The sequence below is a fragment of the Drosophila subpulchrella genome, chromosome 2L, assembly GCF_014743375.2.
Source record: "Drosophila subpulchrella strain 33 F10 #4 breed RU33 chromosome 2L, RU_Dsub_v1.1 Primary Assembly, whole genome shotgun sequence".
Classification (NCBI taxonomy): Eukaryota; Metazoa; Arthropoda; class Insecta; order Diptera; family Drosophilidae; genus Drosophila; species Drosophila subpulchrella.
The window spans coordinates 14,778,928-14,804,867 of NC_050610.1; the positions used below are offsets into that span (position 1 = coordinate 14,778,928).

Below are 25,940 nucleotides of genomic sequence, written 5' to 3' on the forward strand. Positions count from 1 at the left end.
TTCATGCTGTCCATGCCAACAGCAACAACGTAGCCGGCTCATATATTTTTCTCATTTATTTTTCCCGGACCCACTCCCAATATTTTTTGTGCGTTTTTCATATCCGAAACGCCGACAACCACCCATCCCATCCGCCATCCACCATGCCCCATCCACCATCCACACCATCCACAAACCGAACCCAAACCAAAAACCCACAGCCATCACCTACCCCATTCCAAGTGGCTTTCCCTTTCCCACCCCTGGCGGCGATCCAGCCGGCCTTTTTTTTTTTTGCGCCATGCCGGCGAAAGACAACAAAAGCAACAGCCATCGACCCCCCTTCAACGCCACCCCACCTTACACTTGGCAACAAAAAAAAAGGGAAAAACAAAAATAATTGCCGCCTCACTCCCACTGGCGAGCACCCATCCCATTCACAAAACCGTCGGCACTCAGCTGTTTGTCAACTCATCTGCCGCGCCGCCATCCGGCTGATTCCACCCACCCACCGCCCACTCTGTGCCGCTCTCTCTTCGGCTGACCCACCACCCCAAAAAGGCGCCCCCCCCATAAAACCCCCCCTCTACGGCCATGGACAGCGTGGTTCGTTGACGTTGAGCGTCGCGTTATCGGCGTTTCTCTGTTTTTGTACTCATATCCCTCTGCTCTCTCAGTGGGGTGTTGAAGAGGGGTGGGGGGGTAGAACAGAGTCGCCGTCGCAAGGATGAGAGGGGGGGTTAAGTGTAGTAGGGGTGGGGGGGGCAGCACAGAGTGTTGCACACTTTTCGGCGTTTCGCCTGCACACGCACTTTCCGCTTTTGGCGGCGTCCCACATTCCAGTTTCGTCCTTGCTGCGCAGGCGCTGCCACCTAAGGTCCTCTCACTCTCGCCTCTCTCTTTGGCGCTGCCGACGTCGACGTCGCAGGACGACACGGGCGGGCGCCTCGGCTCAAAACCCACTTGGCCATCTCTGTTTTGGTCAGTCAGCAGTTGGCTTTCGTCGTGTTTGGTTCGCCCCTGGAGGAAGCGCTCTGAGCTTAGAACAAAAACAAACCAAAACAAACCAAATCAAATCGCAAATCCTTAAAATATAACACACACACACACTCAACTTGAATATAGAGTTTTTCCTAAAAATCTCTCTACGAAAAAAAAACTCCGCTTTGAAAGTGTGCCAAATCGCGTTCGCAACTGGGTTATTCAAAACTCAAAAACTGTGCAGATTTCCATAGAAATCCCAAACCCCAGTGAACTGTGTAGTAAGCTGCTTAGCGCTTAGAAAAGAAAAAAACCCGCCAAAAAATCAGACAAGTGCCAAAACGTTGCAGCGAACCCAATCCGCACAAGTGTTACAAGTGTGTTCAGTGCTAAAGATACCAGCGCGTCGAGTTGCATCCTAAGCTGCAACTTTGATATCGTCGCATTTTGGCAGCGCCTGCTTCAGTTCAATTGTCTGGTCTTCGGGCGAACACCTCACTCCACGCAGGCCATCAAAAAAACTGCCAAAATTCCGAAGAATCCGAGGAAAACACCAAAAACATCGACACGTACCGCATCGGCAACCGGTGGCGGTGGGGGAGGTGCTGGCGGAGGCGCCACCACCAGCACGAAAATGGCATCTAAAAGAAAAGCCTCGGTGTTGCTGCACAAGGTGAGTCTGGGTTTTCTTAATGGGTTCTAAATATAACTATGAGGGGTAATAGCTGGCGCATCAAAACTTTTTTCGAACCACCAATGTGGCCCACTCACGAACGGCAATTGAACTCTTTCGTTTCGGAGGCAGGATGTAATACTAATTGAGTGTAACAGTTTCCTGCTTCAGGATGTCTTTGTTATTGCTCGTCCTTTTCGGTTGATATGATAGTGCTTCATAATCCAATTATTATAACTTGGGTAACCTCTATGTCGATAAAATATTTAAAATTAAAATCATAAAATTAATTTACAAAGCCTTAATGGTTAGTTTAATTTCTTATTGCTTTATAGAACTATAAATATTAAAGTTTCCACTAATCATCTAAAAATAATCATCTAATCATCTTGTGGCTAACGCCTTAATTTATAAGTATGCTACATGCTTGTAGCGCTGGGATAAAAACAATCAAATAAATAAAATAAAAAAAATAAAAATACTTTCGGATTCCTTAAAAATTATATATATTAACCTTCAACCAACAGAAATATAAAATTCTTAAAAACAAAATTAAAACCCATAGCTAACTGGGTCATAAAAGTTACTCAACCAATATTTGATCATGACATTTCAAAAATGTTCTTAAGACTTAAATATTCTAAAACAATAATTTTGATCTACTCCTCATAAGGCACGTTCTTATACTTGAATTGCTTATTGATTTTCTCGAATAAAATCACAAATATAAGTAAGATCTATTTTTTGGATTGAGCAATACTTGGGTAGTTGAAAGCTTTATGATTCATTGATCTATTTGGTTCTTGGTGGAACAGCTGGTCCTAAGAGGGTCTCACCTCAATTATCTATGTAGCTTCTTCAAATTCTGTAACAGGGCTTCTAAGGCGAGCTGGAGGGCCCATCTTACATAGACATTCTCAGACCAGCATGAGACCTTCTTTTTTCTTTCACCCGCTTTCGGCAAGTAGACCAATATGAAATCAATTTGCCCCCCAACCCAGATATTGCCTTTCCAAGACTCACCGCAGACCAGACACATTTACCCAGCCACAAAATAAACAGATCGAAAAAAAAGACGTATAAATGTGTAGGTAGCGAGTGGGTGGAGTGCAAAAAGGGAGCGGAAGAAACGTAGACAGTTGCAAAAATATTGCTAATACGCCGCGTAGGCAGCTATTGCAAAAGAAAAACCTGCTCATAATGCTTTTTTGGATCACAAAAATAAAAAAAAGCCCAGATGGTTGGGGTGCTATGCCATTAAGACGGGCATGGAGGCACTCTAATGATATACGTGGGTGTCCCAGTGTGGGTCTGCTCTCCACATACGTGAATGCTCCTTGGTACATAGAAGCGCGAATTGTGTGAGTGTGTGTGTGTCGGTGGAGGAAGAAGGGGAAAGGGAAAGGTAAGGGAAGAGGGTGCGGTAGTCAAGTAACGACATTGGGGTGTCTGGCTTAGGGGTATGGACTACGGCTGGGGGGCTAGCCTCCGAAAATGAAACGAAGCACACACGCACACACACGTTCACTCGGCAGCACACCCACACCCACACCCACACCCACACCCGCACCGTCACCCTAATCTCTCCACCCACCCACCGTTTCACCCCCTTTCCCCAACCCCCTCACACCAAAAGGGCGCACATTTGCTCTGCACGGTAATTCATCAAATGACGAAGACGCAGACGAAGGCAAAGGCACAGCAGAAGTGGAAAATGGGTGCGAGGATGGCGGGCTTACTTGGGGCGCCACAAAAGAAGTTGCTTCTTGGGTGGAAGCACCCCCCAAAATCCCCACACCCCCAAAACCACCGCATCCCGAAGCGCCACCCGCAAGACACACACTCACACACACACACGGCAGACACACAAAGCGAGTCCGGCGAGTGACCAGCCCTCCGGTAAACTTTCTTTGCCTGTGTGCGAGGGGTGAACAAATCTCAATTCTTGCGGTCCGGGTAGCGTTACTTCAATATAAGGGTTGCGAAAAGTTACTCAAGGAAAGGCAGGATACTCGATTCAATGGGATAGATTGAATCAATATGATTATTTTCATTCTTAACTTTTGGATGAGGGATAACTAAAAATATTATTTCAATTTAAGTTTATTATAATCCTAGTGCCACAAGTATACCTACTTATACATGGACATATATTGCTATAAGTTCCAAAGCTTATTTTGTAGTTTGTTTAGAAAACCTTCAAGAAACCCTAGTTGAAAGTAACGTCGTTTAAAGTATCATTCACAATCGTTTTTAATCAAAATTGATAAATTGGTTCTAAAAAATAGTTTATTTAGTAAATATAATTGTTTAAAAAATTCTGGAAATACAAATTCTGCGACAATCATATTTTTTTTACCTTCAATGAAACATAACCAGCACAAAAATCAAGGAATTCCCCTATCGGTACTATCATCTCTTATTTATTCCTACAGATAATAATAAAATTGCATATGACTCCATAATCATTGAACATAATCACTTAGCAAAGGTCACCTAGGCTTCGTTTAATCCGTAATAATTCCCGCATTTCTTGCCAGTTTATTGGCGATCCAGTTCCCTTCCCCCAATGGGTTCCCCACCTCCTCATTACCCCATAAGCCCAGCATGGCCCCAAGCCGGCGGTGAAAGCAGCAAAAGCATTGACTTTTGTATATAGCCAGCGACATTTGTATATAAATAGTTGAATCACCATGTATGTGCTTGTGTTTGTCAAAGGAAACCCCTCTCCATTGGAGCCCATCAACCCTTTGTGGGTGGGTGGGTCAAGATTTGCGCCTAAGCGCACATAAGCTGCCGCAGGACAGCGTGTGTGTCCAATGGAATAGAGCGTCTTTGTGTTTAATTTGAGTCTCTAAATTTTCCGGCGGATAAGTTAAAGACTTTGTGGAAAGTTTGAAGATTCCGCCGGCCCCCACTCTCGCCTGGCAAAAGCAAAACTTGTAGTGCTGCTTAGCTGTAATCAAACATGATTCGGTACAGCCAAAATGGTAGTCAGTCATCAGCCCATCATTGAACTTTTTGCAACGAAGGGGTATGCGTTAGAGACTGTATTCCTGGTCCTGATTCCGTTTCTGATCCTGATCCTAGAGCTGTGGCACATCTCAGCATTAGTGTCGCAGGCAGACAACGTGCCAAGCGAATCGAAGACGACGCCAACTTTGGGTGCGAGTTTTGGGGGAGATTCTCGGGTAAAACCAGTCAATGTCATCAACAACGGTCTGGGGACCGGAGTTAAGTCGGGGGATGGAGATAGCAGAGGAGGTCCTGCAGAAAGGAAAGGAATCCGGGGCAGGGGCGGCAGATGGAGCAGCATCTTTTAAGACATCTTTCGACTGTCTTGACTGGCTCTGGGCCTCCACCTCGGTTAGATGTTACGGAAAATTGCTTACGGTTTTTTGCACACTCTCTCGCACACACTCGCTCGTCTACAGGGTAGCACACACATGAACGGAGAATGGATGGCATTGGATCGGTGGGTTGGGGGTTGTGTGATATGCCATCATACAAGCAGACAAGTTAGACAGCCCAAGACCCTCATCTGCTCAGCCATTGCTCCAAAATAGAAATAGATGACAAGAACACCAAAGAAGACAGGGCAAGGGACCCTGGGTGATTGTGGATGGGGATGGGGATGGGGGCAGTGGGTGGAGTGCCGATGGGTGGGGAGTGGGACTCGATTGCGACAACGACTTTGGCTAAGGGCAACGACAAGCTCGACGGCTAACGTGGGTTCCAGGGATAAAACACTGACAAAACCATTCAAATCCTATTCCAAAGACAGAAACTAAGAACATCTTTCGTTCCTTACTCAAAGGTTTTTGAATTATTTCTTCGATAAAACATACAATGATAAATGTATTAAACATTAAATATTTTTATAGTGTTTTTTACAATTATTTCAGTGACTATCTGCACTAAAAATAAGAATTTATTACAAAAGTCATACGAAATTGTTGCTTGAGAATACTTTTTTACCTCTAACATTTTCATTTGGCTAGAAGGCCTTAAGCCGAATGAATAAAATTGTTCTCTATCTTGATGTGTTATACAGCAAAACACATTCGAGGCTATTGAAACCCGATATGTATTGATACTCAACCACCCAATAAACACATTTCTCTCAGTGGCTCCTCTACACTCACAAAAGTATGAGCCATCAGCTTTGGACCACCTTGAAACCCGCTCCTTTACCCAGTAAGCTAGAAAAGGAAAAAAAAACCGAATTTGCCACCCACCTAAAGCGAAACAGACAAACCCAGCAACCTTTACACTAACACACACACAGAGGCACAGACCCAGGACGAGTCGCACAAGCAATCTGCCAACTCAACTCCATCTTGGCCAAAAAAGAGGAGCGGATGGGGATGGGGATGGGGATGGGATGCTATGGGATGGGAAGCTATGGGATGGATAGAAGGAAATGAAGAAGGCAACGATGTATTTCAGCTTCAGCCACAATCAAAGTTGCTTCACAAGATGGCAAAAGGAGGGTCTGATGCCAGACTTGGCTCATCCCCAGCTGCAGATAGAGATAGAGGACCAAAAAGGGAAAGAGAAATGAGTGCCACATCCCACACACACACACACACACACCGAATCCGCACACTCACAGTGGCACACAAAAACAATGCCAAAAGTTTCTACACAAGCGCCTCGACCTCACCTTCATTCCTAGCTGGCTCTCAATGTTGCCAAGCCAAAGACTTTGCCTTGGCATGCATGAACCCAAACCCCCAACCCATCGACTTTTCCCTTATTTCTGCCCCAAATTGTATGCTACACTTTTCGTAGGCACAAAACCCCCTCCCCCTCCGTAGAACAACCCACAACCCACCCCTATGCTCATGTGTGTGTGTGTTTGCGTCTTCGACTTTGGCTTAGTATTTTTGGTTAATTTTCTTGCAGTTTTAGGTTACGTTTTTGGCTTTTACCACTGATGCCAGCTCCTTTTATGCCACCCCCTGCCCCTCCGCAGATCCACCCCTCGGGCCTTTCACTTGTGAAAGACGTTTGCTTAAAAGCCACCACACACATCCACATGCTCTCTGCTTTCACCCCCGCCCACTCCCCATTTCCCACTCGTGTTTAGTTAGTTTGTGATGGTTTTTAGTAAGGGGGACGACTCGAGAACCGAGACATCTTAAAGGGGTGCCGGAACACACACACACACACACACACACACAGGCACACACATCATGAAACCGGAGTCAACCCAATCCCCTAGAAGCAGCCCCTTTTCCCGCCTGTCGCCGCCAGGCAGCATTCGAATGGAACCCACGTCATGTTGCTGCCGAGTCCTGCATCTCTCCCAGAATCCCCCCGCCCCAAAAGGACCCTCCTGATTCCTGCGCCAGCTTACCCTTCATTATTTTCCATTTTGCCACTGCTCCTGCTCCTGCTGATGAGCTAAGCCAGCATCTACAAATTTTTCTGCTCTCTTTGGCTCCGTCTTTGTGCGCCGGGTTTCATCAGCAGCATTTTACATTTATTACTTGGGACGAAACCCCCATTCTGCGGGGTTTTTGGCTTAATGAAAACGAGGGAGGGCCAGGAGCAGCAGCTCCTTGGTCCGGCAATGGCCTCACGATTGATGTGCAGATGGAACACACACAAATACACTTTGGGATTGGTAGCTCCTTCTCCTCCTGCCACACCCACAGGCAGGCAATAGCCTTTACCCAAGTCCTGGCCAGGACTTCGCCCACTTGAGTGCTCAAAACGCCAACACGAAACGATTCATCTTCGCTTGCTTTCGGGCGACACCCAGCCCAAAGTCCAAAGTCCCAAGTCCGTAGAACCCAAGAACCAAAGCACCCGAACCCAAACCCAAACCCCCTCCCCCTCCAAAAAAACAACCATCTTTTCGCTTAGCCAAAGCGCTTGTCTTCATTGTATTTTCTTTTTACCGACTTGGGCCTTCCAATTTTTTGCCTGGTAAGATTTTGGGCTGCCTGGGGAGTTGGAGGGCACAGAAAAAGAAGCGCTCCTTGCTCCTGGCTCACAATAATGCCAACGATGGCCTGGTCCTGTCCTGTCTCCACTTTCATTCCCCGGACATAAAGAGGATATACAGAGGACGAGAAAAGGGGGGGACGGGAAAAAAAGGTTTCCGGTTGCGCCAATGTTCCTCACTTCCTTCGGACAGAGATGAAACTCAAACACAAATTAGAGAACTCTGGGGCCGGACTCGTGGGCAAAAGTTTCGAGGCACAAGATATTGGAAAAAAATTTATGCATAGCCCCCAACGTAATGAATGAATGAGGAAATGGCAAATGGAAGCTAAAAAAAAAAAGTGAAGAAAATGTAAAATAAGGAATTCGTTAGGGGAACTCGGGACTGAGTCGACTTTAAAATGGTCTCTCCGCCATTCTAGCAGGGGCTAATCATATCAGCCCTCGTCTAGCCAACTGAAATAGACAATTAAGCCGTAGTCACACCTAGAACGAAATGGGCCACCCAGCCAAGGAGCAAGTGAGGCCACTTTGATATCACGACTGCTAATGAAATGCGCCACGTAACGTGGCCTGGCAACTTTCTTGCCAGGAGGGGGCAAACTAAAGGACCGCGCCTCTCGTGCCCCCTTATCGAATTACTCAAGTCCCTGAGTTGGACCCCCCTTAACTAGCGCAAGTCAGCAACATTTCAGCTGCTCAACCGAGAACGCTGTCTTGTACCCTTTCAACGCTCTCATATCGCACCCTTGCCACTCCTTCTATTTTTCGTCCCCCTCCACCCATAAACTTCCTACCCTTTGAACGTCCCACACGGACCCCAGCACTACGAAAAAAAAAACTAGAAATGATGAGGGGGTAGATCTATCCTACAGGGCTTTTTATGGGAACGTGCGCTTTACTTTCCACTACGAAGACGTCGAAGAAGAAGGACTCTAGGTTGGACAGTCGGTGGATGGGGCATCCTTGAACACCACTGTCCTGCACAGTGGATAAAGTTCAGTTGGAAGCAATCTTTAACCATATGAGCCGATTCTGATTATTTGAAAATTTATCCATTTACTTTTCAATTATTATGTCTTTAGCCAGTTCAATATGTCTTCTCATTCTTTGAGGTTATAATTTTTTTAAATTTTAGATGGAACTTATAAAACTATCTGATGACTTGAAAAATAATATAGTAATATTTTTAAATTATTCAATAAATTAAATAGTTTCTTCTTACTATTCACCCACAACTCCGATGACCACTGTGTTCTTTTGGCCTGCCTTGGTCTGTCTTTGAAGCTCGATGCTGACGCAGAGTTTTTATTCCACCACTCGACTGCTCCTTCCTCGAACAGGACCATCTCCAGAACCCCTGCCAGCGACTCCTTGTCCCACACGAACACCATCGCAGGGGGATTACAGCCAGACACACACACAACCTTAGCCTAACCCTTTTGCTCGGCCATCCCTTTCCTTGCCCTCAGAGCGCCCCTTCCATTAAAAATCCCCCCCAGCAGGAGGCCACTCCCTTTTGGCTACCCCAGGACGTCTGCTTACTTTGCCAGCGCACTTTTTATACAAAATTTTTTTACCCATCTCCCGGCCCGCCGCCCGCTTCTTACTTAAACCCCACCAACCACTTTCTATGTACAGCTCTTTTGGGGTGTGGAAGTGAGGAGCCTTCCTCCCCCCCCCCCCCCTTTCGAGAGAGTCTCTTGGTAGCGGAAGAAGAGACCGCTCCCGACTGACTCGTCCTTGCTCATCAGGCTTCTACTTCAGTCCCGGTCCTAGGCTCACCACCCCCACCCCAACCCACCTACTTCCCACGCTTGTCCATTTTAAGTTCGAGCCCTGCCCGTGGCACTCATCCAGCGCCGAGTCCTTCAGCTCCTCAGCTCCTCAGGTCCTTGGTCCTCCCAACCACCAGCTATCCGCTTTTGATTCCACCAACCCAACGAACTGGGGGCCTGGCCCTCATTTATTTTGTACCCACGCTGGCAGCAAAGTTTGTCTTGCGTTTCGTTTGGGTTTCCATTTTTTAGATTATTCCTCGCCGCTCGCTGTCCAATGTTCCTTCTATTTTTTCGTCACCCCCTTCATGGCCACCCCCCATCCGATTTCTCTAGCCGGGACTAACGAGCATGTTACTCCTTGCCTGGCCAACGTTTTTCACCCCAACCCTCGGAGCTTTTATTATTATGCTTTGGCGCACATTCCAGCTGGCGGAGGAAAATGGCAAAGCTGTACCCCCAACGATATCCGCCCGGTTGCCAGGACTACTGGCTTCGCAGGGGTTGGGTGAAGCTGAAGGATGGACGCAACGATTGCTCGGGAAAAGTTGCAGTTGTCCGAGTCGCCGGGCTCTGGCCATATAAAATAATAACAACTAACTAAAAATCCGTTCGCTTTAGCTGCAAAATCCTTTTGTTTTCCAGACCTCACTCCAAACGGACCCCCCTCACCAAAACGTCCTCGAAAAAAGTAGAGCCACCCGAAAAACTACTGGGGAAAAAAGAATATAAATAGAAAAAATGTTTGCCCCGCTCGAATTCAATGCAAAAGTTTTGCATCGCCGTCGAGCTACCCACATAAATTCCGAGCCCCACCCTCTTAGAGAACCCCCCCCCTTTTTGGCGTCTGACTTTTTTGCGGCATGGGTCGAAAGTTTATCAGCGCGTTTGTCTGCTCCCATCGTACGCCAGTTCCAGTTTCAGAACCCCGCACCCCCCCAAAAAAAAAAAAGAAATCCCAAACTCGACCGCTTGTTTGTCTTACTTTTGACCTCTATAAGTGAGGAGCAAGCGGTGGGGGAGGGGAAGGGGTCAAGACGGAGGGATAAGGCTGAAAAACAGCCGATAATGATGAATGGGATGGCAAACGAACGAAGTTTCGGAAAGGCTTGTAAATATATCAATTAATTAAATGGATTATATAAGAGGGGCCTTACCATTCATACCTTATTAATTGATCTCCCACATATCTTCTTAAGGATCAGAAACACTCGTGCCAATAGCAGTATCCCATTGATAAAAAGATTTAAGCAAGGCTTGTTTTAACTATAAATATATGTATTCAAGGACTCCCTTAGCTTAAAGCGTTTTAAAGTTATAGTTTTTGTAGCGCAATATCATATATTAAAAGTTGTGTAGACCATTTGTACTTATAAAGATACTTTGCTTTGTACTTTTGTTTAAAAATTGTAGTCCCCTATCTTCAACGTTTAATAATGTTTTTGGCAAACTATAAAAGGCATTCGAACTAATTTTGCAACATTTACTCGTCTTCTCTTTTCAGGTAAGCAAATCAAACACAAGCTATTCCTCCTCAAAATAGTACGAATTCAGTTGGTCTGTGTTGTAAGTGCATTACAATTCGAAACTCCCATTGTCTGTGCCAGTTTTGATAAGCCCAAAATGGTAGTGCCTACCCACCCCCCTCGCTGAACCCCAGCCATTGGGGCAACTTTTGTGTTTAGTGCAAGAATTGCAGGCAGTGCAGGCAAACCCATGACGATGAAATGAAGTTTTCCCAGCCACGCGCAACACAAAATGAAAATGAAAATGAAAAATGTTCTCGTACCTTAAGCAGCTTAAAATTAATTTACATGGCCACGGGTGCTTGTAGGAGGAACCCGCCGCTTTGCTCTGAATGTGGAACTGAAACCGCGGATGGTATGGTATGGGGGCGAAAAGAAATAAACCTTCGGTGCACTGGCATAGAATTATACATTTGCCGGCGGAAGTTGAAAGTGGCAGTCGCGCCACCCATGCAACGTGGAGGGGTGCAACTTACCGTCTAACCTCAAGGCCCGAACCCTCTGAAACCCATCAGAAACCCCATCCTACGACCCTGCGAGCACTTAATAATACGGTTTATTAGCGACATAAGCACATCCGCTGCCAGTGCAGACATTTTAATTGGTAGGCGAGTGCATGGGTAACATAAAAATTATAGTCGTGCGGTGGCAAGTGCGGTGGGTGGTGGGCGGTAGTGCGGTGGTTGCCGCGGGGGCGTGGCCCCAACAAACAGTGACAGACAAGCTGGCAGCAGTTAGCAGGAGGGACGTGGCACGGGGCAGCCTCCGAGGCCGGGGCAATTGAAAAGTAGGATATACACTTCAATCATTGGCAGCCTTTGTCTCTGCCAAAGGATCGCCAAGTGGAGCGGCCGTAGAGTGGGGCACGCGGTTATGTGGCGAGGGCTCCGCATTGCCACAAATTAAAAACTGCTGCGTTTTTTAATCAAAGCTGCATTAGGGGGCAGCCACCGCTCCGCGAATAGGGTGCCCAGCACTGGGCTACAAAAAAAAAGTTTACTACCTACTTTTGAAAAAAGAAAAAATCGGATCCGAATGTTTTATACAAAAATTTCCTTTTGCCAAAGACTGGCTTAATAAAACGACCCTTTTCCGCTTTTGTAAACTTGATAGCATTCGTAAATTTTTTACCATTTTGCTTTTACTTCTGTACATTGATATCATTAAAATAATATCGATAACGTTTTTTGTAAAGTTTACTCACGTTTTTTTTTACCTTATTTATACTGGTGAAAATTTGCAGCCGTTTAATTTTCGATTACAAATTTTAAAAATGTCTGTGTATTTTTTTAAACTTTTTTTAACGGATGTAAGTTCTGTCATTTCTATAAAATCAAACAGTAAAATATATTTTCCTTTCAAACGTACTAATTTACATTTTTAAATAGTTTGGTTCGTTTTAATGTTCGGCGAATTATAAGAAACCTTTTTTTATTTACGATTACTTTTAAAAATTGTGTGTTTTATTTTCACACCGTTTTTAGCCGTTTCTATAAAACCGAAATTTAACCAATAATTTAATCAAACAAATCTGACATTTTCTTTTCGCAAAGAAAAATAAAACAATATTAACGGTTTAAGTAATATAATATATTAATAGACTCTGTAATTATTAATATTTTCTTTACCCTTGTTAGTCATTTAAATTACATTAAGTAAATCTGTCTCAGTTTGAGTTTGGGCTTGCTTTCGAAAATGAGGGAGTTCGTTGTTAAGGATTATAATGCAACGAAATATGTTGCCATTATGGCTGCAGCAGCTTAACGGGCCCCACTTTGTTTTCCGCCCGCTGCAAGACCCTCGAAACTTGGGAACCCTTCTTTACTTTACTGGATTGTAATGGAGGCTGGGGCGCCGAACAAGGAGCTACGTCTGGGGTGGCAGACGTACGAATTTTCCACATCCCTAAATCGCTAATCTGCTACGCATTTTTGCCGTACCACTCACGGCGCGCCTTCCATTTGCCTCCTCCTCCAAGTTTTGTAATAATTTCGTCCTCGTCGGGCGCATTTTTCCCTTTATTTTTTTTTGCACCCGAGCACCAAATCGGTAACTTTGAGCTGGAAAGTTTGGGAGGCAGGTCGAGAGGGTTTCGGGATCGGGATCGGGCCGGGGTTCGGGTTCGGATCTGGACTTGGGTCTCCACCCAAACACACATATGTGCGCGGGTGCGATAAGGCGGCAGAGAAATTGAAATTGTTACCATTTGCGAAGGTTGCCGCTGCTAGACGAAGAGAACGAGGACGATGACGAGGACCGAGGACCGAGGTGTGCTAAACTCCCAGCGGGGTGCCCGGGCAGGTGGTGCCGCCAAAAAGGACGAGACCAACCCGACAAAGAGCCCCGGAGTTGGAGGACACGCGAAGGTTGTAAAACCGCCAACGCCGCCGACGCTGGAAATTTTGTGCTGCCAACTTTCAGGCGCTTTTGCTCCAAACTCAAGTGCGCTTCGGGGATTGTGTTCACAATTTACGGGTTGGGCGGGGTGATGGGTGATGGGCCATGGGCGGTGGTTGTCTGGAGTGGGGGGCTAGCTGGAGGTCGGGAAACTTCCTATGCCGAGTTTTGAGGCGTTGTTGATTATGTTGGCGCCGGCCATCGAGTGCCGCCTGCAGAGACGAGAAGTTTGGCGGGGCCGTGGTTTATCCTCAGCTTCTGCAGACAGGACTTAAATTCATGGAGTACAGAATCAGCAGTAAAAGGAAGAGGGGCACGGCTGATTGAATGACAGACAGAAGGCGTATGAACGATTCTAGACATTTCACGGGTTCACAAAACAAAAGTCAATTTAATTCGAATTATATAGGCCTTGAAATAAGTTCATTTAGTTTAGACACAAGTTCATCGAAAGTATTTAAAAGTACGCAGATTATTTTAAATATGCTTCTATAAAAGAAGAATTTAATAAAAATAATAATTGTTATAATTACATTTCTTATAAAGGACTACTTAACTTATTTCTTAATACATGGTTTAGTTTTCTCAGGTGGAAACTATGTAAGACATGAAATGAATTCATTTAGTTTGGAAGCATACAAGGACATAAAAATTCATTTATAGTACTGAGATATTCTAATATATATATTTCTGAAAAAGAATAATTTAATAATATCCATAATATCAATAACTTGATTTTTACAAAGCACCGCTTAATTGCTATTTTTGAACACATGATGTAGTTTTATGAGGTGGAATCCATAGAAAATTTAAGAGATATTTTGAAGAATTTACATAGTAATAGATCCCCATATGGTACTTAAAAGTCCCAATACCAAATGATATGGTACCTTAGTACAGTTTCTGGAACTTTAACTTTTAGTTCCCACACTTCTTTTTACCAATTGCCCCGAACAAACCTTTTTGGTAAATGAATTCTCAAAAAGTAACCCTTTCCGGACATCTAGCTGCGATCTAGCAACCACCCTCACCCCTGGAAGCCGAAAAAAAGCCCAAGCCGAAATTCTCTTTCAAATTAAGTCTCAGACCCCGCCACCCTTGTGCAGCTACCCCTGCCCCAATCTAGAAACGATGGTGGGAGCCAAATAATAAAAAACTTTTTGCCAGAATGTTTGTTGTATTATCTGCTGCCCGCGGGGAAGAGGGGGTGGTGTTTTGGGAACTGCCCATTAAGGACGCCCATTTTTACGAAAAATATCACCAGCAAAAAAAGGATATTCCTAAGGCCCCAGGGGGAGGCGGGGCGAAAAAAAGAGGAAAACAGAGGGCCCACGTGAGCTCATGCCAGCAAAACGTTTGCCGCATCTTTTGGGATTTCTTGCCTCGTTTAAAAATCATTCAAGCAGCAGACACCGCCACCACCACCAGAACCCAATCCAACTGGCCCGCTCAAAATTCAGACAGTGGCACAAATTGTGTCAAAAACCGTTTGCCTCGGATGGGATCGAATGGGTGGGCGGTTTGGGTTTTGGGTTTGGGTTTTTGGTCTGGGTCCATGGGCTCCACCTTCCGTGAAACGCTTGTTTGGGCTGCGCATTCATTTTTATGTTTTTGCTCATCCAAAAAGACCCAAAGCCATCCCATCGCCCCCGCAGCCGGGGAAACTTTGACGCCTAACGAAAGAGGCAGCAAATAATTCATCATTCTGCCTTCAGACTTCAGAGCATTTCCTCTGCCAAAATCCCGAACCCAAGAGTTAGGAATGCCACGGAGCAGCCTTGTGCCAAGAAGTTTCCACCTCCCATTTCCACGCCGCCCCCAAGCGTCAAAGAGGAAAATATTATTTGGAATGGTTTATCATCAATTTTATGTGCGATTTTTTCCTCTTCTTTTCGTTTTTTCTTTTTGTTTGCGATTTTCTCTCTCGGTTCTGCCATATTCCCATTCCCATTTCCCGACGACTTTGGCAGCATCCCCTTGGTTTTCCTGGAAATGAGTCGCCTTCCTCGGGCTTTAGTTTAGGGAGAAGGCCACTGAGCCACTGCGACTGTCTTTGCGAGTGAAAATCAACTGAAATTCGATTTGATTATGATTTGTTTCGATCGAAGGCGATGGCCTGGTTGGGGGGAAGGGGACACTAGAAAGGGGAACTCATCCACATCCGTTTGCAATGAAAATCGTGATGGCTGAAGTTGAATTTGATTTTTCACATTGCTTGGCATTCGCAGAGGGTGCCCCTGCCGGATGGAATACGTCCAATTGACGGCGGAGGAGTCATCTCGACGCTTTAATGGATTTCTCTAACGAGGTTTTGTTTTAATCGAGAAACAACCCAGACCCAGTCTGAAAAACCGTCTGCTAACAGGGGTTATATAATTGCTTTAAGGTTTATAAATATCACCAAAGGTATGCAGATTTGTGTTAAAAAAAACCCCATGCCACTGTGCCCTTTATTTTTAAGCCCGCCTTGAGTGCCCTTCCCTAACATTTTTATTCTCAATGAATATTATCATTTAAAATATGACATACCTACATAAATTTCGTTGGCATTATCCGAGTGTGTTATTTTCTATAGTTTTAAAAAATAATTCTTTTGCAAACTGACTGATATAAAATGTCAAAAGCAGAAACCACATCAATCAGCACTGTATCCATCACAAAATATTCGCTTTATACGAGTATTTACGCGTATATTTATATAAACGAATTGTTATTTTTCCTGTTTTAGTTATTTTGATTTTTGTTTAATTTGGCATTTGTATTTGTTATGATTTTTTGGCTGCGCATGCATTTAGTTTGCTTTAATATTTTATTTATTTAATATTTAATTGAGCTGCACATAGCACTATTCTATTGTACAGTTGGTTACATAAGTCGGTGTATACATTATTTTTTATCCCCACGACACAACGCAAAAACAAAAATCCATACAAAGAGAAATGAAAGAAATATTTAAAACGCTCGATTGGGGAAAAAATTTAAATGTTTGGTCAGGCGACGCTTTTTCAGGCATTTGCATATTCAAATAATTTTTTATCAAACCTATATATGCACTGAAAAATAAATTCGAATTTCGTATGAGTGATATTCAACATAAAATTGTTTTTATCTAAGCTCAATATTAAAAGAGCGAGTTATAAAGAAGGGCTGTTTGGAAAAGGGGGTGCGATTTCTACATTTTCTTTCTGTGTATGCACACATTCGAGGGTGTACATGAATAATGAAATCAAGGGAGCCGGGGAAGGCTACATCACAGAAATATTCCGACCTGCATTAATAAACAAAGCTTCCGGCCATTCAATGCATCAAAAAGATGATAAAGATATATTACTCAAAATATTTATGTTAATTAATTTTAATTCTGGAAAACTTATTTTGAGGGTACCGTTGAAATAGATTTTGATTTAGATACCAATTAGAGGGAAAGCGAAACCTGTCTTTAAAGCTCCCCCACCTGTAAATCAATAACAGAGACTAATTAAAAGTTATATGCGAATGCATAATTGATATATTTATTTACCAAAACCGTAAACGCCATTATAATCGGTTAGGTGCCACCATTCCGAAACTCTTCTGCTTCCCCCACTCAGATTATGATAATAAGCCCAAGGTGGGTCACGTTACACGATTCACGACCATTGTTCTGGGGGAACTCTCCAAGCCAGCTTAAGTGTAGTCGATTGCTGTCCTTTCTCGCATTTCCCAAACACCCAAACACCCAAACACCGGAATACCCAAACACCCATGGGCATGACATTGGGCTTGGTTTTCGGTCCACCTTGACTGCCGTTTGGCTTTCCCTCTCACCCAAAGTGACAAAGTCTCGCCATCTCGTTTGCCGAAAACGATGCTGTTGGCCTGCTGCACACATGGCGTATGCGGAATGTGCGTGAGGTGTGGATGCACTGGGCCATAGATTTCACTTAACTGCAACGCAGTGCCGACGTGCAGGTGTCGTCAACAGCATTCTGCACACCGCCATCTTCATATCATCATGATGATGAGAATTCATATGCAAATCCAAAGCGCAAATCATCGTCGGAACTTGGGCTCACATCATCAGCAGCAGCAGCATCGCCACTAGATGTCTTCAGAAGAATTTAGAAATGGCTTTGGAGGGGGCTTAAGTAAGGCAAGCCAAGCATTGTAAATAACTCAGCCAACAATAAGCGACAGTTAATTCACTAGGAATCTGAATATTGATTGCAATCATTAGTCGAAATTAGGCTAAAACCTTTTTGGAAGACTTCCACGGGAAAGAGAAGCTCTCTCAAACCATTAAATTAAATCGTTGTCTTTTCATCTGTAATTCCCTCATCTGTTAATGATATAAAGTTGAATAAATCAAGTGCAGATTCATGCATATGACGTGGGCTATAGTAAGTTTTTGGAATAGGTAAATATTCATGCGCGGATCCACGGGAGGATAGATCCCCCCACTCGGATTAAAAAGTATATGCAATAAATATTAACCAAATACTATTTGTTTAAAAAATCTATTATATCGAATTTGGTGGCGGTAATTTGAAAGACAATTATAACCATCAACTCCAACATTTTTCTAGGTTGTATAAAGGATAAGTTAGGATAAAGTATACTTTTATTATAATTCATTATGTAATGGTATATCCAGTTTTGACATATCATTCTTCTGGCCTTGTAATTCCCGGGATTCCCCTAGAAAAATAGAAATATATGTTCCACCATAAGCAAAACCTTTGTCCGCTTTTGGGCGATTCACACACGCAGGCTATCCACCTGTCAGGATCCCCCTGGCCCCTCCTACCCTTTACCACCCCCCTAACCAACTGGGCTTGTTCGGCTAATGCATTGACTAACGGGCACATCATGCGTGCAACTTAGGGGTGATGGTGGGGATTGTGATTTGTAGGGGTAGGGGAAAAAAAACTGGAATGCGTCCGCCATCAGGCGCAAAAACCAAAAATAAAATGCAATTTTTGTTTGCTGTCCGAAAGGGGGGTGTTGAAATTATAGCAGGTTGGGGGTTGGTGGGGCTGGTGGGGTGTGTGTGTGTGTGGGCCGTGTGTGTGGCATGCCCCACCAACCCGGTGGGTGGCATTAACTGGGCAACAACCCAGCGAACCTACAACGCAGCCAGCAGTAGGCGTGCATTTGCGTGGTGGGCATTAATTGTGATGTCTGGCCGGGTCCAAAGCCTGGGCGGATGAGATGAGTAAGTAGATTTCCTTGTATGTGAGCCGGCATTTTTTCAACACCCCCCCCCCCTCCCCTCTCACCCCTTTGGGAAATCGGTTCCACGGCCTCCTCATTGATAATAATGCCACCGCGTTGCATTAACCCCCCCCGATCACCATACTTCCTTTGGTTTTTTTTTAGTCGCATCGGTTGCTGTTGCATTCGTGGTAGTGCTCGTCTCACGTCGGCTGGATACGCGCTTTTATTTTTCCTTTTTTTTTTTGTTGCTCATTTTTATATGGGTATACATATATACATATATATTTTTGCATGCGTAATATTTTTACACGCCAATACAGATGCAGTGGAGCCTACCGCTGCCGCTGTCCAGTGAGCGGCGAGAGTGCGTCGGTGTGCGTGTGTGTGCGTGAAAAAGGACCAAAAAAGCTCCGCCTTTAAAAATGTGTGCGCACCAATTGCCATTTGTGTCTCTGTGTTTTTTCTCCTTTTTCCTCTCACGCATAACGCACGCAGTCCGCTGCAATCGCTGATAAGCGTGATGCACCACCACCCACCCACTCACAACCCACTGACCACCTCCCACCACCCACCATGCACCACCCACACAGCCCCCTACTGCCCTGTTGTTGCTGTAAATGGGGAGTACAAATAAGGGAAAAAGTTGGGAAGGCCGTTACACAAATGGCAAGTGCAAAAAGGCGTTAAAAAACGGCAACCGAAGAAATGTTTTTCTCCTCTAGTGGCTTCGGTTAACTGGTCCATATGGGGCATCCCCGAGCATATGCGGGGTATTCTTTACATACTCGTAGGCGTTCTTTTTTGTATTTTATTTACGCACCTCTGCGACAGATTGCTGGTATGGGATGGTGTTGTTCGGGGGGGTGTTCTTGAGTGGGGTTTACGGGGCATATAGGATGGGATGCGGTTAAGTGGCCAGGGGAAAAGGAGAGAGGGCTGTGCGGTTGCGGTCGCCGAAGGAAGCGGGCATCAATGTCTGACAATATTATGTTTCAATTTCTGAAACGTGTTGCGACGATAGGGGGCGTGTAAAAAACGATATATAAGAACAGGGATAAATTACAAATGAGCCGCTTCAAAGGAATGGCGGAAAACGATTTTGCCTGTCAATGCGAGAAATTTGATTCTATTTTAAATGGAAATAAAATAATTTCACTGCCGGGGAAACAAATTTAATGATAACACAAATATGTTTTAAAATGTTTTTAAAAAGTAGGCAAACTATGTTCCTATTTTAATTAAACAAAACAAAGATATACTCTATAAACTTATAAAAAACACTATTACAGTATATTAAAATCAAAGCATTTTAATGCTTATAATTTAAATATAATATATGTAATAAAATTTCCTGAAACCTTTTTCTTTTTATATGATCTTCGTTCATTTTTACGAACTAAAACTTATTTATATTTATATCTCAGTCATATTTTATAGACCTACAAATATTTCATCGGTTTCACCTTGAAGATATACTTACTTCTAACCAAATTACGTTCTGTTTGTAAATGGTACTAAATCTCAAATTTATTTACAAGTTTGCTAACTATAGTCCTGGTTCTATTAAAACTTATTTTCTTCTACTAAATAAAAATATTCTTTTGTAACTTCTGATAAGTAGAACACATTATTTATGATATATGTATGTTATAGTACGTCTTGTAAACTCATTATTTTGATATTCTCTTCTTTCATTTTGGCAAACTAAAGCTTTTTTATATTTATTTTTTACAGAGATACTCATGGTTTTCACCTTGAAGACTTACTTACTTTTAAACAAATAACGTTCTGTCTGAAAATGACACTAAAACTCAATAGTCAAACTGTAGAACATAAAATATAAACGCCACATTTCCTAGCCCAATCCCATTTTTCGACCCAGTCAACCGGCTGCCTCGTCCTAACCACATCATAAACTAATCAGACCAGACAAGGAAGGAGTCCTGCCCACTCCCAATTCGATTTTGTTGCGAAAGGACTCCCTGCTTTCAGCGGCTTACTTCGCGTTGGTCAACAAAATGTTGCATACTTTATGGCGCTGTGCAAATAATATTCGCGTGCAGCATAAAAAGCGACGGCTGCCGCCTTTGTTGTTGGGCGATTGAGTGGCATGTAGCGTTAGTTACAGTGGCCCCGAAATGTATGTAACAAGCGTAGCGATTACCCGCCCCCTTTGGCGCCCTACGCCCCCCGTTTTTTTTCCAAAACCCCCACCAACCCAAAAATGCGATCTGATGTGAGTAACTTTGACCCGTTTTGTGGCCAGCAACGCGAGTTGAAACGGGAAGCGAGGAAAAAAATCAAATCAAGTGCTCGATGGGAACGATTTTTCCATTGCATCGCTCGTTTTTTATTTGCTAAATAATGTTGCCTACCGTTTGGGTGGGGCAAATGGAAAAGCAAAACATCATCAGTGCTATCAAATGCGAAGGGCGGAAAAGCCAGAGGCTGCGCCTGGGGGTGGACCAAAGCAGCACCATTCGCACACCCTAAATTTACACACAAATGCAATCGGCACTAAGCCTGCTCCCTTTGTTCTCAACACACTGCTCCTAATGCCCTTTGATGAACTATGTAACTATGTTTCACTGGGGTCGGAATAATAATCTCATAAGTAGGTCTACAAATTAAAGGTATATGGCTACTTGAATTTTTATATTTTTGGTTAGTTAAATTATAAAAAGAGTTTAAAAAGTGAGTGTATACCATGTATGGGTTATATCTTTCTCGATTATCATACAATTTCACCTTTCTCTGCAGCTGCATTTTTTGTTGCCAATTGTTATTGCACTTTGTTCTTTTCTCGCGGCAAGTGCAAAGCGTAAAATAAGTACGATGCTGCCACTCCACTCACTCCAGTACTTCAGCCCACTCCCACATCACCTGCAGATGCACTCGCTTTTTAGCCAGAACAGTTGCAACAACAGTTTTCAATGACCCCGCTTCTGAACTGCTCCTCCCTTGGCTTTTGTGCGTGCGTGGCAAAAATAAAAAAAAATAAAATAGAAATTTTAACGGAAACGAGAAAATTTTATAATAGCGCACACAGGGCGTATGAGTGCTGGCAGTTGCCATGGCACCAAATATGCATATGATTCGAGAACAATAGACTGCCGAGATATATGTGCTATTCAAAAATATTTAGATTAGGGTCAGCAAAGGGATTTTGGAGTTATTTCCAAAGTGATATCTCTAAGTTACTATGTATTTTCCATTAGAGCTTTTTTTTTCTAACTATGAAAAATTCATTTTTAATCATCCTACAGCCTTTAAAAATCAATGTGCAGCTTACCCAGCTATAATCCCCGTTTTGGACTATCAAACTCATCTGTTATTACCTGATTCATAACACGCCCTTTGTCGCCTTTTTGGGCGTTGAACAAATAAATAACTTGCCACCCTATACAAATACCAGAGTCACAAACATCCTATGTAAACGCACACATATCACTTATGTATATCGCTTTCAATATTTCATATATATATGCGACAGGGTATTTGTTGTGAGTTGTTACGCTCGCCGCCCATTTGATGGCCCAGCCGATGGCTAAAACCGTGGCTGGTAACTAATTTGAAACTGTCCCGATGCATCCGACCCAAACCATCCGCTGATTTTTTCTATATTCTCAATATATTTTTTGTATCGCTGCACTGGGCTCCATCACGTAGAATGCAGTTCCAGTTCCAGTTCCCATGTTTTGGGACCCACACTTTTTGTAATTGCTTTGACCAGCGTAGATATTATTTTATTGTAGCACTTTTTTTCGGGCTTTTATATTTGCTTATATATACACATATATATATGTATGTTCTATGGCGCAGTACATGCATTAAATGCATTCGAGGGTTGCAGCTGGATTTTTAACCCAAATGGAAAAGAAGCACCTAGGCATCACTGGAATAGGAACGTCGACTGGAATTTGTGCAGATTTCCATTGCCCATTTTTAGGTTATCACAAAGTACTTTTTCATATTTCAGATGGTACAGACGGTACTCCCTTGACAACCCTCTAATCAAGCTGAGGCAACATCTTTCAATTTCTTCTGCCAATCAAGTGCCCTGCAAACCCTTCTTTGACTACCGAAGAGCCGGCCACAAGAATTTTCCTTAATTAAACGAAACTGGTATTGGGAACGAGTCTGTGACTGGCCAAAGACTTTGGGTCCGGGGCACTTGCAACATTTTTCAAAGTCCAAGACTGAGACGGAACCGGAAGAACTCCGTCGGGTGTCTTTGTGAGTGCATGCAGGCCCGATTCTGGGATTTCGCTCGAGCTGCTCATGTACGACTTGGGCTCATCCCAGGCAACCTTGACTTTGCCGGCAGCCCTCTTTGGCAAGTAATTTGTTTTGGCCCTGACAGCAGCCCACGAGGCGTATGAGTAACACCTGCCAGGCAGGAAAGCACACACCCACACACGCACGCACTCTGGAGGAGTGGCCATAAATCCTAGCATTTACTTCCATTTCAAGTCTCGCCTGGGGAAAGGGGGAGAAAGTTGCTTTTGAAGTCGCTCACAGAAATTTGTAACCCTTTTTTGGTAGCGGCCACAAGATGGGAAGATGGCAGGAAGCTCCTCTAAATATCAGAAATATGCGGGCTTGTGGCATCTTAGTAGTTAAAGCAAAGCTACGGGGGGAGGCAGGGCCAGGGGCAGAGTTCAATGCAGAAGGCAGTCCCCAAAACTAACAGCCGATGAGATGAGGTGGCACAGGATATGATGGGGCATCAGGGGGAGGAGCATAAACATGTGCCAGCCTAAAAGCAGACTTTGACTTCGACTGCGTCTGGAGTACAGCACTACAATGCCGGCAACCTCTAAGCACACGCATAATGAATTACCACCCATCCTGCGTCCTTCGTCCTGGCTCCCCTCCCTTTGCCGCCAACTGCCGATGACATATTTCTCCAGACAGAGGCTGCTTGTCCCCTCCACCACCGAGCAGCGCCTAAAAGGCAGCTAAGAAAATTTGCGTTTAACTCATAAGTGCGTGAAAGGGTTGCCAGGACCCAAGTCCCAGTCGCCCAGTCGCCCAGCCCCATCCCTACCAGACCATCCAGAACAACATCCCTGCCAAGGGGTTGCCTCTGTGCACTGTCAAGGAAATTGTAGTTTAAATGAAATGGAAGTTGCTTTTATCAACGGCAAAGGAGGTGGTCTGGGGGCTTAGGGTTTCGGATTGGGAATGGAAATGGTTTGCGAGTGGGGGCTAGTGTGTGTGTGTGAGCTTTCTTAGAAGTTCTCCCCTGGTGTGCGAGTGTGTATATAAATTAAAATGCCTAAACATATGCATTAGTTTTTGTCTCAGTCTCACACCCCCACCAATGTGTGTGTTTGTGTGTTTTTTAGAGGGGGTTTGGGGTAACTCCAAAGTTTTTGTGGTTACGACATTGGTTTTCGGGGGAGGTGCGATCGGGGATGCTTGAGACAAGCCCTGGAACCGGGTGGTTCTTGGTTCTTGGGGAGTGAGCACGAGGCGAACTGTCAGTCTCGAGTCGGTCTCGAGCTGTGGCCTGACAACTTAGTCTAATGAGAATTCAAATTCGAAACCCAACTACGCAATCGTGCTGAAGAAATTAAAAGAAATTGCACATGATGTGCGGCTGTGTGTGCCTGTGTATCGAACTGTATGATATATATGCAAACATGGAAGGCTCTAGGTAAGAAATCAAATATTTGTCTCACTTTCTGGCCATGGAACAGAGAATATTTGTTCAAACTCGACTCGGCAGACGAAGAGTTAAAGAAGATTGTATGGGGCTGCATGGGAAAAAAGGGTCTCATGATAATTAACTTATAAATAAGGAAGGTAGGGTTGATAAAGGTAGGGTAGAACATGGTATACACCTGAACAAAGTGTTACCCATTAAAGTTTCTACATACTTAGAAGTCCGTTTTTTGTCACTGCTAAAATTCCACAAATTATACGTACCCCGGAGAGCCAACAAATTGATGTTAATTAAGACTTAGAGTCCATTCACGTTTAAAGGGAAAAAGAAGGAAGCCTCAATCTTGATGGCCATCCACACGGAACACAGCTTCATTTGTGCTGCCATTCCCAGTCCCAATCCTCAATCTCAGGACACCACCATGGCCCCACCTAAGGACTGTGTCCTTCAACCACAAAAACCAAAGGAGTGCGGAGGAAAAATGCTTGTGTGCCGGACGGCCAACGTCTTGGGCGAAATGTTTCATTAGAGCCATGTTGCCCGCAAAGGGGCTGGTCGGGAACTCAACCCGTAAACGTAAGCCCACTTCCCCCTTAAGTGACCCAAGCCCCGGCCCACTATACGACTAATTTCCAGTGCACAAAAGGCGGACTGTGAAAAAAGGCAACCCCAAGAATGGACAGCCGGGAAAAGGGAGCAGATTGAGGGTGAACCGGACCTGTCCTGAAGATGAAAGCCGGCAAAACTTTCCCCTTGAAGCCCGGTCTGGGGTTTGAGACGATTTCTTTGACGTTGCGTCTTTTTTGCATTCTTTTCAATGCTCTAACGAACTTCCAACTGGTTCTACTTCTAATCATTGGGATTTGGCATATCGAACAAAGTCCCGAAACTTTGAGCTGCGGTCTCCAAAAAGTTCGCTCTTCGCTACCTTAAATAAAAATTATAAAAGGAAAATGGTTTCACATAACAGAAGGGAAAATCTCTTCCGCAAAATTACGTTTAAGGTTAACATTAATAGAGCATCTTAATAATTTACATATACCAAACAGATAATTAACGAATTTTTAAAAAATTAAAGACGATTAAATTCGAAAATTAAATACAAAACTTATATACAAAACAATACACATTTTTAAAATAAGATCACAAAAGCAAGGATCGTTGTTTTTCAGTGAAAATTGGTTCTCATTAATGGAACATTTTTAAATCGTCTTCTAGTGGGAAATTCGATTGGAAGTGATTTCTCTGACACTCCTGTACAAGATTACATTATAATATTGAACTAAAATTGATATTATTATTATACCCGTTACTCGTAGAGTAAAAGGGTATATTAGATTCGTCGGAAAGTATGTAACAGGCAGAAGGAAGCGTTTCCGACCCCATAAAGTATATATATTCTTGATCAGGATCACTAGCCGAGTCGAGTTAGCCATGTCCGTCTGTCCGTCTGTCCGTATGAACGCTGAGATCTCGGAAACTATAAGAGCTACAATACTGAGATTAGGCATGCAGATTCCTGAGATTCCTGCGCAGCGCAAGTTTGTTTCAGAAGAGTGCCATGCCCACTCTAACGCCCACAAACCGCCCAAAACTGTGGCTCCTACAGTTTTGATGCTAGAACAAAAATTTTAACTGAAATGTATTGTTCTCATCAATACCTACCGATTGACCTAAAAAAAAATTTTCCACGCCCACTTTAACGCCCACAAACCGCCCACAAACTTCAAAAAATCGTAAATATGAACGCGGATATCTCGGAAAATATCAAAGATAGAGAAACG

General features: G+C 43.9%; 1 protein-coding gene across 2 annotated transcripts in view; it reads left to right on the forward strand.

Moving 5' to 3' along the window:
- The window catches only part of LOC119546686 (glycine, alanine and asparagine-rich protein), a 62,870-nt gene that overhangs the window by 31,535 nt on the left and 5,395 nt on the right, over positions 1-25,940 (forward strand). The window contains exon 1 of one of the 2 annotated variants that reach the window (XM_037853163.1): positions 978-1,633. The exons of the other annotated variant lie outside the window; for it this stretch is intronic. Coding sequence (XP_037709091.1) covers positions 1,595-1,633 — 39 coding nt within the window. The 5' untranslated portion in view covers positions 978-1,594. Of the gene's footprint in view, positions 1-977; positions 1,634-25,940 lie in introns of those variants that run through there. 2 annotated transcript variants of the gene reach the window in all.